This window comes from Hippocampus zosterae, chromosome 9 (genome assembly GCF_025434085.1).
Source record: "Hippocampus zosterae strain Florida chromosome 9, ASM2543408v3, whole genome shotgun sequence".
Lineage (NCBI taxonomy): Eukaryota > Metazoa > Chordata > Actinopteri > Syngnathiformes > Syngnathidae > Hippocampus > Hippocampus zosterae.
In genome coordinates this window covers 12,129,843-12,144,538 of record NC_067459.1, presented here as the reverse complement: position 1 = coordinate 12,144,538, position 14,696 = coordinate 12,129,843, and the positions used below count along the sequence as shown (strand labels likewise).

Below are 14,696 nucleotides of genomic sequence, written 5' to 3'. Positions count from 1 at the left end.
AAGTAAAATATAAAGAGGCTCCATTAATACTGGGGGAGAGGTTTTAATGATGCTTCTGATTGACCTTATAGATCGAATACCATTCACATATCAATTAAAAGCACTGCTTTTATTAGCGAATAACCATTCCTGAATTCCGAAAAAGAGTACACTTGGAGTAATGCTTGTAGATCATTGCAGTCAAGCAATGATTTATGGTTCGTTTCACTATCGTGTTTGCAATTTGATTCTGTCACGTCCCGTGGTTGCCAGGAGAGGGCGGGCTTTCTGCCCGCCGTTTACACACCTGTCACCCATTAGGGAGTAATTGCGCAGCCTTTATTTGGACGCTCTGGCAGTCTACTCACTGCCGGAGAATTCCACGCCGTGCCAAAATTTCTCTCGCCCAATTCCTACTTGCATTTATTCATTGCCTCTTAGCCTTGTGCTGTATTTACGCGTCGTTGTTTCCTCTTGCGAGTGAAACTTATATTCATTATTCTAATCTGACCCTCCTTGCCATCTTTTTCCACGAGCGTTTTCTGTTGTCCTTTTATTTTATCCCTGGTCCCTATTTTGACCAGCGCTTTTTGTTATTCTCCCTGTCGGGTTATTTTGTGTTCGTTATTAAAGACTCCTTTTGTTATCTGACAAGATCTCTTTTTGTGTCTGCTATTTCGGGGATCCACTTCCTTATTTTGTTGTGCACGGAGCGATCATTCTATCGCTTCGGGCACAACGTGACAGATTCAGATTTTTTTTTCATTATTTTGCGCCACTATCTGATCATAAATTCATTACTATTCTTTTAGTTGGTTTTAAACAACAAGAACAAAACATTACGGGGGTTCTGGAAACTAAATAACGAAGAGATTGAATTGAAAAAATAAGAATTGAAATAAAAGAGGAAATATATATTAAGATAAGTTAATAAGGTAAGAAAACTTTTATTTGTCTCATAATGGCTTTTTTTACATGACTGAAGCAGCTTTTATACGCTCAAGAGCCAAATGGATGAATTTAAGTGAGAGTAGCTCGTTTTTTCTCTCTCGATAAACGTAATAAAGTAATTATGCTTCAGGACTTAAAACAAATGATAACAAAACCACCAAGTATTTAGATCATTCAAAATATGTTGGAGATGTTTACGCTCAGTTATATAAATTAAACTCTTGCATCAGGAAAATTTATTGAATTGGTTAAGAATTTCGACCGACGCTTTCAGAATACGTTAAAGTAAGATGTGATTAACCAATCATCAAATTGGAAATATCTGAGGCTATTCACGCAATGAAAAAAGCATAAATCTCCAGGAAATTATGGGCTTTCAGTGGAATTCCTTGTACATTTTTGAGATATTATTGAAGATCATCTATTTTCATGATTCAAAGAATGCTTTGTTAAAAAAGAAATGTCCACAAGTATGAAACACAGTGTAATAACATTGATACCTCAACCTGATAAAGATCACCTTCTGATGGAAACTGGAGACCTATTACACAGATTATAGAATTCTCTCATTGGTATAGTGTTTGCTAAAAGGTAAAAACGAGGTTTGAATGAGATCGTTAGTGAAACCCAAACTGGATGTATGTCAAACCGACATATTACTCAAACATAAGGTTTGTGCTTAATTTACCTAATTGCTGATTCCATTGATAATGACTCCCTTATAGTTTTACCTGATTTCTACAAAGTTTTTATTTAAACAGATGGCGTTCTGGGGTGAAAATGCCTTTGTATCACAAAACATCGGTAATTCCGACATTTTCTGGCGAACCTGTGAAAGCACCGCCATCATCCGAGCCGGGGTTGAACGACGTCACAGTGTGTTAGTGTGTCATTTTCGACGATAAACCACCGTTAGCCGAAACGCCTCGTTTTTCCTCTCCAGCTTGGATAATGTGTGACAACAACAGTTAGTCATCAAGTAATTTTTTTGTATACGGGACGAGAATGGCGTTTCACACGGGTACGAGCGCATCAGTGGTATTGTCGACGACAACGACTGCCGTTGTGTTGGCGATGCTAGCCGTTGTCCTTTGCTCCAGTCCTGGTAAGACTTTGGTGTTAATCCCTTGTTATCCGGGGCGCACCACTTGCTAACTGCTCATGGCCAATGGTTGACCTTGGCTAATGAACGTTACCCGTTTCGTTATGTTTTATTTCGGGCTATTTAAATCGTTTATTCGCGCGCGAATCGTTGATGTCTTTTCAAGGTTTTTTAAAAAAAATAATAACTACTATAATGTTTATTGCCAGTGAAAACACCGTGCATAATTAAGTAAGCCATATAGTTTACAATTAAAACATTTTTTTATTTTCGCAATTTTTCTTTTCCTTGCTGTAGGAATTTAACATCCGAGTACTTTATTAACTCACCGACGCAAATGAATGGACATTATGGACATTTCCACATTTGGTCTACGGAGGTGTGCTAACTTCCGGTCGGTATTCTCACGCATGGCGAGGTCATCAAATCTTTTTTAAATACAGTACTCGCAGTCTGTTGAAATGACGTAAAGTTACCCTAAAAGACTTATTACCCTTTTATTTTCTCCAGTTATGCAAGTGTTGGGAAGCAACCAAAGCACCATACTGTATCTCATTTCTGTATCACAATACATGCAGGTGCATCTGAACAGATTTGCGCATCATAGTTTAACATGCTCAATGACGGGGCACAAAAAATCCCCACAAAATAGAATACAAAGTCTTTATGTCGTGTTTTATGGTGCAGATGCAAAAAAAATGAGGTTATGAAAACACAAAAGTCAACTAATAAAAATAACAATAATCACGAGCATTTACTACTTACTGCAGGGAGAGGATAAATGTCTTCAGAGTGAGCCATCCTGTGCTGTCTTGAAAAACTGAAGACCCTCTGCTCTTTGTCATGACTGAAGTTGCACACATGACAATTGGGGATTTAATAAAATTTTAATGACTTGTACCTGTCAGTTGAGTTTTCCGATGGGGTTGAATGATTTTGAAAATAAATCTAATTGCAATTATCCAACCACCCTCAATATTGCGATTAAGATTCAATATGCATTTTTCTCAAGGTCCTCGACTGACATATATATTATGCCAAACAATATCAGATTTACTGTGCATAAATGTTTTGGTTTGCTAGGTTTCAAATCGCCTCCTGTGCGATTTGAAAATTGCATTGTACTACATTGCAATGTCAATTTGAATGTACTTCTTTACTATCAGTGAAGGGAATAAAATTAAGATTTCATTTAAATGTAGTGTTTTACATTAACAATGGTCCGAGGCCACTACTTGAATGTGTGGGGACACCATTTTTCGGATGCTTGCCTCCCTGGGCTAGTGCATATTTTTTACATAAATACTTTTAAAATCAATACTTGTCAATACTTGATATTTAATTAATTAAATTGATCAAATATCATTGATCTTATTTACTGCTCTACAAAAAAAGTGCATGTCAAGTCAGTCCACAAGGTATAGCTTGAACAAGATATGAAATGTCAAATGTTAAATAGTTAGATTTTATTCTGAAAAACATGGGAAAAGAAGTAACTACAGCGAAGTAATATTTTCTTGAAGCCTTAGATAAGGGGCCAGTGCCAGTTCTGGCAGTGCCACCAGAACATGGCTCATGGTGGCCCAACAGTATCACCACCCAATTAAGACTTCGTGTTTTATCCTGTTTTAAGGCCATATACGCAACTGTTATCGGTATGCTGGAAGGCAGTTCTGTCCGAACATAAATTGAATACCTCTTCCCTAATGTTGCATTTGCATCTTTTTTTGCAGTTGGAGCCAATGAGGACTGCCTGTGGTACGTGGATAAGAACGGCACATGGCACAACGGCTTCGACTGCCCACTCATCACCTTCTGCTGCGGAAACTGTCATCGCCGCTACTGTTGCCTGGACGCCTTCAAGATGATTACGGAGCGCGAACAGAAACGCTGCATGCTCTTCCAGTTCAGGTCGGTATGGGCCTTCGTTGAATGAACCACCAGAGTCGAACCGTGAATCGCTTGTCTCATTTTCCATCCATCCATTTTTGAATCCGCTTATCTTCACAAGAGTCGCGGGCGTGCTGGAGACTATCCCAGCTGCCTTCGGGCAGTAGGCGGTGTTCACCCTGAACTGGTTGTCAGCCAATCACAGGGCACACATAGACAAACAAACTCACGATCACACCTAGGGACAATTTGGAATGCCCAATCAACCTGCCATGCATGTTTTTGGGATGTGGGAGGCAACCCACGCAGGCACGGGGAGAACATGCAAACTCCAGACAGGAGCACTGAGGCCAACATGCTAACCAGTCGAACACCGTGCCGCCTTGTCTCATTTTGTAAACATAAATATAGGATATCTGGCACACATGTTCTGTTTAACAGAATGGAAGCTTACTAACTACCACAAGAAACTAACAGCATGCAGCATCTCAGCCCGGGACAGAAAGAGACTGGAGCGACTGGTCAGGAAGGCCAGTTCTGTCCTGGGTTGCTCCCTTGACACTCTGGAGGAGGTGGGCAACAGAAGGATGCTAACTAAGCTAAAAGCTATGATGGCCAGTCCATCCCACCCCCTCCAGCCCGCCCTGACAGCACTTGGTAGCTCCTTCAGCCAGAGACTATTACACCCGCGCTGCAAGAAGGAGAGATACCGACGCTCGTTCCTACCGACTGCTGTCAGGCTGATGAATGAAAAATAACAATCATGATAATAATAATAATTAAATGATGTGCAGGAAAATTGTAAATAGTACTGCGATTTATCCATTTGTGTTCATATTGTATTTAATTGAAAGATGTTTGTTGTTTTTTTTTTCTCTTTCTCCTTTCTTCTTTCCACATACATTCTTGCTGCTGGAGGCTGTAAATTTCCCCAGTGTGGGACGAATAAAGGATATCTTATCTTATCTTATCTTATATCTTAACTCATTGTCCATCGATGTTCTGAAGTGCTTGTTGTCGTGTTTGCTGGTTATCTCAAGCCTGTCCCTCCTGACTTTGGGTGGGTGAGAAAGGAAAAGAAACATTTTCAGTTTTGTATTTGATTGGTTTATATTTGGGCCTTGTAGTGCTTTTTATACAAATGTAGTATTTACTGCATTATGACCTGACTATTGTGCTAGTGTAGGTAAGTGATATCCTTCAGCGTGTTCTGACGTACAGTACAGTACAGTACAGTACATGCAAATTTGGGTTAGGTCGCTGCCTGATGAGTGACATTCTGTCATCATCTGAGTCGATTCTTTTCAGCCTGGCGATGAGGTCTTGCGACATGAGCTGACGGGATAGTTTTGCAGAAATTTACCTCAAACTGCAACTAAAATTGTTTCACAAGAATAGGGTCACAAGAGTAGGTCCCTCAATAATTAGGAGTGCTTGACAGTAAATGTCGCCAAGTGAAGAATTTAGGCAAAGCAACTCAAGTGGAAGCTTGTTTGCATGCTGTCAGTACAAAATGAAGCTTTCCTGGCGTCATCTTCATTATGTAAATGTGAATTTAATCTCTTTGGGATGGGCTCTATTGTGGATATAGTTTAAAAAAAAACAATCACTCTGAGCCTGACGAGTCACTTTTTTTCTACCATTTTTAGCGGTCATTTTGTTGCTAAATATTAACCATTGTAAGGTAATCCCCCGCTATTCGCTGGAAATTACAGTAAAACAGTCAAACCCACACACATATGACTCATAACAGAAGAGGAACAGAGCCTTGCCGCAAATAGTGAAAAACTGCAAATATTTTATGTCTCTTGTTTCTTATTGCCTATTTTCTTCGTTTGAACCAGAAATACAGCACAAAACAGTTTAGAATTTCAAAATCATTTTACATTCATTCATTCATTTTCCGTACCGCTTGATCCTCACGAGGGTCGCGGGGGGTGCTGGAGCCTATCCCAGCTGTCTCCGGGCAGTAGGCGGGGGACACCCTGAACCGGTTGCCAGCCAATCACAGGGCACACAGAGACAAACAACCATCCACGCTCACACTCACACCTAGGGACAATTTAGAGTGTTCAATCAGCCTGCCACGCATGTTTTTGGAATGTGGGAGGAAACCGGAGCACCCGGAGAAAACCCACGCAGGCCCGGGGAGAACATGCAAACTCCACACAGGGAGGCCGGAGCTGGAATCGAACCCGGTACCTCTGCACTGTGAAGCCGACGTGCTAACCACTGGACTACTGGGCCGCCCAATCATTTTACATTGTTCTTGAAAATAAATGTCTTACAGAACAAATACGCGTGCACAGTACACACATACTGTTTTTTTTGTTAATAATCCAATCTTAATTTAACCTCCCCAATATAGAAAGCCCGAACCTTAGTCGCGATGTATCACTTCATCATACTTCCTCGACCCGGGCTGCAACTCTCAAATATTTTTAGAATCCATTATTTTTAGTGAGTATCCCCTTTGATTTGTCGAGTAGTCAGTTAAAATATCATGATTAAATTATTCAACACAAGAATGTGTGGCTTCAAGGGGCAGGAATTAATTTTGTCCATTTAGGATTGCCAGCTTTACTATAGTGGTGACTTTGATCGAGTACGACTTTAAGAGGAGACGCCTGCGCTGGTGAGTTACAAGTTGTCAGCAAATGAGCAGCTGGTGTATGAATGTGCTGATTTTCTTTCCATTTGTCCAATAATGCAATTGAAATTGCACTGTGTCAATCAATAACTACCTTGCAGGGAATTAAGTCACGCTTCCAGCAAACCCTGTTGGTCTGTAATGAAATAGCTAATATTAGAGCTCTCGGACTTACACCCAAAGTCAATGTTTGCTATTCGCTTAAACACGAACAAGTCCCAAATCAACTTCAATGGGTTCGAAAAAGGGTTGTCAGAAACAAATCTTTTTGATATCTCTTATACTGTCGATTATTCTGGGAATCCCCGCCCCTTACTCCATACCTCGAGTGTGCCAAACTTGATGTTTGAACATTATACTAACTTCAAAGAACATTTTAACCCTGGTTTTTATATATTTTCTGTAGTCCTTCATGAAAGTAGATGTTTTTTTTTCAATATAAGATATTTGCCACCATTTGCAAACATCTGCTTTTACTTTAGACAACAATCACTTTTGCAGATGTCCTGTTTTTCAATACGGGGATGCATATTAAAACGTTCTTTTTTCAATCCAATTTAACAATTCACTGACAAAAGAAGTGACAGATTGATTATTAAAAATAATCGTTGGTTGCTGCCCTTGATTTTTTTTTTCAGTGAAGAGCTTGTAAGAGCTTCCATAGGAAAAGCAGAAATAGGTGAACCGCCAATATGCAGAGTGACGACAGTATATTGTTTCATTTGTGCATTGTACTGCATTGTGTTAATCCGCGTCGTTTGGCTCCTATCAGTCCGACTACATTAGCTGGCATCGCCTCATCCATCCTGCTCTTCGTGGCCATCATCGCCACCATGGTATGCTGCTTCATGTGTTCCTGCTGTTATCTCTACCAGAGAAGGCTGCAGCGGGGCAGGACTCCTTATGACGGTAGATTTTCCTTTTTATTTTAAACTGGTCCACCTGAAAGTCGGAGTCGCCCCTCATGCCACAATGCGAACGTCTTTGTCCCCCAGCCCAGCAGATCCCAATGGCGAGCTACCCCGTTGAGCCACTCTACGACGCCTACGGAAAACCACTCGGGCCGTCCGAGTATCCGCATGCGGGCTATGCTATGGCACCCCAGTACCCGGGCATGCCTTCGCAGTACCCCGTGATGCAGCCTGGACATTATCCTCCTCCCAATATGGATCCTGCATACAGCCAAGGTAATCACAACATTGTAATTGGTGCATTTACTCAATGTAGGCGCAGCTCCTCATATCAATGTGGACGCATCCAACTTGGCGGTGCAACCACATTGCTGAAGACATTATCTCCACTTAACACAAGATCCTCTCTAATAATACTTGCCATGTCCTTCAATGTTTACAACAAGCGCTCCATCTCCACATTGCGCTTAATCACTTAAAAAAGTGGTCGTTTGACGCAAGTCGTAACATTCTGAGAACAAAGTTGTAATTTTAATGCAGAAAAGCGCCGTAATATTACAAGAATAAAATTGTGCTTTGATCTAGGAAAAAGTTATGTCATGAAAATATTGTATTGTCATTTTATGGAAATTTAGTTGAGATATTATGAGAATACAGTGTTTGATATTACACCATGTGTGTAATTTTACAACATAAAGCTATATATATATTTTTTTTGGTAAATAAAGTATGAATAATCTGTAACAGGTTAAATTTTACATGGAGAAAAAGCGTCAACTTACGGTATTACCGGTAAATGGACAGTTGTAGTAATTTTAAGTGACTGAAGAATTACAGTTTTAAGTGAAATAAGGCAAATTCTGAATCTATTAATTTTTTGTGACACGTCATAATATTTGATATGAAATAAGTTGGAATATAAGATAAGATAGGATATCCTTTATTCGTCCCACACTGGGGAAATTTACAATGACAATTTATGATGAGAATAAACTAAAATTGATTTCTTTTTGTAGATTTACAACATGAACTATTTTTTTTTCTTTCATGAAAAATACTTCCCCTCATCTCCTCATCTTCCGTACCGCTTGATCCTCACTAGGGTCGCGGGGGGTGCTGGAGCCCATCCCAGCCGTCTCCGGGCAGTAGGCGGGGGACACCCTGAATCGGTTGCCAGCCAATCGCAGGGCACACATAGACGAACAACCATCCACGCTCACACTCACACCTAGGGACAATTTAGAGTGTTCAATCAGCCTGCCACGCATGTTTTTGGAATGTGGGAGGAAACCGGAGCACCCGGAGAAAACCCACGCAGGCCCGGGGAGAACATGCAAACTCCACACAGGGAGGCCGGAGCTGGAATCGAACCCGGTACCTCTGCACTGTGAAGCCGACGTGCTAACCACTGGATACTTTTCCCCTTAAAAAAAGTTACTTTTCAAGAAAAAGTCAGTAAGAAAAGAAAAATCTGTTTACAGGAGAGGTGGTTCACATTTTTTACTCTTTCTCGCTGGAAATGAATATTACATAAACCAGGGGTGCTCAAACTTTTTGGATCGAATATCTACTTTTTGATCAACTAACCTCTACCCTGACCGGCATGCACGCACGCACACACACACACACACACACACACACACACACACACACACACACACACACACACACACACACACACACACACACACACACACACACACACAACCTGATGAGAAACAGCCTAAAACTGAGGCATGCGACGCACTTTTGCAGCCTGTTAACTATCGTAGCTCACACATACCGTTTTAAAGTGCTTCCCTGGGCCCTCCTAGATTCCTATTCTTTGCTCGTGCCCTCGGTGAATTGTACACGAAGCGAACTCAGAATGAGAATAATGACGATGAAAGATAAAGCGCAACAGTTCTGATCACAGGCTGCAATTGCAGACTGCTAAGAGCTAACAACTTCCGGTGACATAATCACACGCCACCGTAAATTCAAGATTGACCTGCTTTATTTTATTTTTAAATATTTTTTGCGTAAAAATGAGACTGATAGGGGTGCAGTGTACATTAACACAAAAAAATATATTATTAACATGTACAAAGACACACAAATGGTTGTTTGTTTTTTTTTCTCCTCGACACTCCTCGGATCTACTTAGGACCTGTCTTAGATCTACCGGTAGATCACGATCTACCTAATGAACACCCCTGACATAAACGTAATAATCATTGAAGGAAATGGGTACCATCATAAATATCCTTATATGATGTAAGGCTGCAGTAAATTTATTTATCATTTTAATAATCCATTCATCTCTCAATATTTTTTTCTCTGAGTTGGATTTAAAAGAAAAACAATTTTCAATTTACCCAAAAACGGGACAGATCATGGAGTCCATACCATTTGCAAAATTCTTATTTGATTAATCACAAATCAGTCTGCATTTGTGTGAGACTACAGAAATCTGCAGATAGGTGGAAATCCTGAGGATTTGTTCATTTTTAAAAAATGTCTTTGCAAATTTGCAAAATAGTTGTCCAATAATTTCAGAATGGATGACCTGTCCATTGATTATTGTGCCGCTATGTTGTGAATGCCTGACCGTAAATGTTTTCTCTGTTTTCCAGCTCCTCCACCGTACTCTCCTCCGCAGTATCCTGGTCACTGATCAGCTAAACACACACACACACACCTACACACACACACACGCATTTATTGAAAGTGGTCGGTGACAGTGAAGGGTGAAACGGGACTGTTGAAAAAGAAAAGACATCTTGCACACACCTCAACAAAAAAGGCTTTCGTGTTCATTCAGCATAAAGATAAAAATTCTATAATATATTAGTTTTTTGAAGTCTAACAACATTTCCACTTGTGTCCTCCCTTTTGCAAATTGCGTGTGTTTGCACAGTGTGTGGTCAGCCATTGAAAAGACTCTTTCTTTGACCCAAGATGCAGTAAATCTGACTAGAAAGTGGCCTCATTAACCCGCCGCGCTTTGACTTTCCTATTGTTAAATGGTTTTGGTAAACCAAAGTCGCCCAGAAGATGGGAAAGTGCATCCAAATATTTGACAGGCTGAAATGTTTGGATGAGTTGTACACCGCTACTGGGATCACAGGGTATGTACATTGTGACGTTCCATTGTTTGGTTGTTTTTTTCGTTCTGTTATCGTTTCCCCAAATACATTTTGACGCTTGCTGTCAAGTAGTGTAAATGTGACATGAGGCAACATACTAGCTCATCCCTGTGACTGATCCACAAATATGATTTCATGATGTCTGTCATTTAAGAGTAATTGCTTTGGTACAAAGCAGTTTTCAAGTGCCACGCTGAAAAGAAAAAAAATGGAAAAAAGTATTTTTCATGAGAACTAAGTCTTAATATTATGCGAAACGTTTTAAAAAAAGAACAAGACAAATGTTGGTGCAAGTGAAAGTCAGGGAGGGATGAAATCAGAAATGTTACTAGAAATCAGAAGTTTATTTTTTGTTTGTAAAGATGTCGTCAAAAGTAAAGATGTAGTAATAATAGAAGACCATAAATATATAATAAAAAAATTACTATTCTGAGTAAAAGTTGCCATTGAACTGGAAGAATATTTTTTTTCAGAGAATAATAAGAACAAAGTTGCCAGATTACAAGTTAGTCACATTACAACAAGCAAAGCCATTAAAAAAACCCTCACAATTTAACTTTAAAATCTAGCGTTTTACGAATGAAAGAGTGATCACAAGATTAAACTGTAATATGAAAACATTGTCATTTTAATGGGAATAGTCATAATGCCAAATTTTTGCGGAAACAAAGACAACAAAGTTGGAACTTGAGGGCAAAAAAAATTCTCACACTGTTCATTTCAGAGCCAAACTATAAAACGACGGAAATTGATATATTTCTTCAATATTTTCTGTAGTTCTATTTTACAGAGCAGAAAGTTGAGCATTTTACAATAAACCAAATGGCCAAAGAATGTTCTTTCACATTATTTAAAAAAGATAATAAGATTATATAATATAAAACATGAGTTGATTTTTACCAAAATGTTGTACGAGCGAAGTTTCAACACAATGACAAAAGTGTGTCATTTTACAACTAGCAAAGTGATGACACAAGTCACAATTCGATATGAGGAAAAGTTTTACAATTACATAAAAAGGTCAATTTTCATATGGTAGGAAAAGAATTTCCTGAAGAATACATTGTCATTTTACCTAAATACATTAAGAACAAGTTTGTTATTTTACAAAGGAAAAAATATAATGCAGTTGAAGGAAAGATGTAATTTAACATGGGAGATAATAAGATAAGATAAGATGAGATAAGATTAGATAAGATATTCTTATTTGTCCCACACTGGTGAAATTTACAGCCTCCAGCAGCAAGAATGTGGGTAAAAAGAAGAAAGAAGAAAAAAACAAACACACACATTGTTCAATTAAGTGCAATATAAATACAAAATTGATATATCGCAGTGCTATTAACAATAGTTTTTCACATTATTTAACTATTATTATTATTGTTATTATTTTTATAATATATCTTATAGATAAGATGTAATTATACTAGAATCAATTCGTAACTATTCCAGGAGAAAAAAAGCAAAGCATTTTATGACCAATTTCACTTGAAGTCGTCATTTCACATTCATTTCTGCTGGAAAATCTCTCTTCTTTCACAACTGTCATTATCCTAACATGAATAAAAATTCAAATTTGATGAGAAAAAAAATGGTAATATTCAAAAAGTTGTGATTTCACAAGAACAGGTCATAATATTTATGAATAAAAACGAGAATAAAGTGAGATTTGTGTGTGTGTGTGGGGGAGGGGGAGGAGGGGAGAAAAACATGCTAACTTTCCCAGACCAAAGAAGTAACAAAATGTGAAGTTATGACTTTAGAAGTGCTGTTTTCTTTCCAGTGTGGCGCTGCTATTGTCGGTACGTATGCCATTGTCGCTGCTTGAAATACCGAATGCTTACCTTCTGCTTACTTTGAATTCTCTCATTAGTCGAAGCACTGCATTGTTTTTCATTTGTCGGTCAAAGTTTTTCTATTAGTTGCACCTTGACCAGCATCAGGATGCTACCTACTTCCTTTCTTTTCTCCTTCCCAAAATGAAGTAGAACTGGATTTGCATTGAAGTCAAAGGAGGATGCGCTAGCTTGACGTCCGTGTTGAATATTTGTTGCAATGATTGCTGGTGTAACATATCAAGTCAGGGGAGTTGCTGCTCAGTTACGCTGCTTTGAATTTTTTAACTGGACACACAACATTCCGCCTCACCATTGCCCTGAAACTAACACTGGATTTACGTTGCGAGGGTCAAGTGACACAAGGGCAACCAAAAAATTCACCCCACTAGCATTGTACATGAACGGTGGGATGTTATTAAACTCGATTTAGAGCAGTGGTTCTTAACCTTCTTAAAGGTACCGAACCCAACCAATTAATATGCACGTTCACCGAACCCTTCAAGAGTGAAAAATAAAAATGGGATTTTTTTTTAAGTTCAAGACATTAAAAAAACACATTTATTAAAAACAGAAAAAAAGTGAATACAATTTCAAGAGATAAGTATCTTTTTTTTTTTTTATTCTACGACGTACGATCACGACAGTCACACATTGACGACTAAGCAAACTAAATCTCTCACAGCATTGATTGGACAAGCAATGTCGTGTGATCATCTGCAGCCAGTGATGGCCAAGCGGGCGTGTCATAACTAATTGACATGTTGAGTCGGGTGTGACTTAACCTCCGTGGCTCCGTCGAACCCCTGGGACCGATTCACCGAACCCCTACTGTTCGATCGAACCCAGGTTAAGAACCACTGACAGTATTTGCATAAAACTACACAGGCTATTAGCAGCCGCGTTGCAAAAGAAGCAAAAAACACACTTGGACTTTTGACTGAACGAGGTGCGTTTAACACCAACAAAACAAGACACCTGGAACACAACTACTGTTCAATGGCCAAGTTTTTGTGAGCATACAAGAAAAGATTAATTTCATTTCGGGAGAGAAGCAGCGTGCTGACAGGTGTTTGAATGTGATCGGTTTACTCTGAATACAGCCACATCCCTGTTAATATGAGGGTGTGCACCGCAGTACTTCAGTTGTTGTGTTTTTACTTTCCCTCTTGAAATTATTTTGTTTTTAATGGTGGTGAACATCTTGAAGCTGTTATTATTATTTATTTTTGTTGTTGTTAATCACAAACCCCGGGCACTTGAAGAGGGGTGTGTAGACTTTTTCTACCCACTGTAGGCATTTAATCGGAATTGAGCACTTGGCTCTACAGTGTAAATTAATTTTAAAGGGGTCAGCCATCAAAGTCCATATTTTATAATCCCACTCCTCATTTGTTTTGTGGTGTTTTAACATGATACTGATGAATGATACTGTAACAATACTCTGGCTTTCCAATGTCATGAAATTGACCTCTAGTAGCTAATTTTTAGGCAATCAGATCAATTCTCATCATAATGTGAAGGGAAAAAACCTCAAAGGTTTATACCCTTACGTTTATTTGACAAACTGCAGTTTTCCTCTCTTCTCACCGCCGCTCATGTCGTTGATCTTTGATTTGTATTTTACCCGGTGAGAGCAAACTTATGTCCAGAGTTACTGAGCCAATGTAAAGCACACTGGAAATGTTTGAACGCTTTAACCTGTACTCCACGTAGGAATTCCTCAGTGTCTTTTAGTTGTTGTTTTTTGTTTGTTTGTTTGTTTTAACCTCTTGATCGCGTGTGTCTTATAAAACCTGTTGGGAAATAACTAAAATGGAAGCTATGACATTGTAATATATAACATGAGTGAAGAATTTATTTCTAATGACATAAAGTTTAACTTTGGAATGTATTTTGTCTGTGTCCTGTTTTATTCTAATGATTATTACTTGCCACGAGTGCTTACTTAGAAGATATATTTATGGGCCAGTATGTTGCGCTCTTTAGCAGCTTCAAGTGGCCACGTTGCAAATGGCAGCGAATCAAATGTCCACTTCCACTTTCCATCGATGGAGAAAAGAACATTTGAATATTACATGCGCAACCATTTCGGGGTGTCCCCCACCGGCTCCCCGAAGACAACTGAGATAGGCCCCATGCACGCCGGCGACACTTGTGAGGATAAGTGGATTTAAAAAAAAAACCTGATGCATGGCTGGATGAATATTACATGTTACTGTACGCACATTTTCTTTACATTTAAAAATA

At 39.0% G+C, this 14,696-nt stretch overlaps 2 protein-coding genes across 2 annotated transcripts in view; one reads left to right on the top strand and one right to left on the bottom strand.

Annotated features, from left to right (window-relative positions):
* Nucleotides 1-14,696, bottom strand: part of LOC127607401 (PRELI domain containing protein 3B-like) — a 157,842-nt gene that overhangs the window by 57,890 nt on the left and 85,256 nt on the right. The window lies entirely within an intron of this gene.
* shisa4 (shisa family member 4) lies at nt 1,755-14,340 on the top strand. The gene is made up of 5 exons (XM_052075665.1): nt 1,755-2,035; nt 3,766-3,943; nt 7,345-7,481; nt 7,568-7,759; nt 10,099-14,340. Exons 1-5 carry the CDS (start codon nt 1,936-1,938, stop codon nt 10,137-10,139), a joined length of 648 nt encoding a protein of 215 aa, XP_051931625.1. The 5' UTR covers nt 1,755-1,935; the 3' UTR covers nt 10,140-14,340.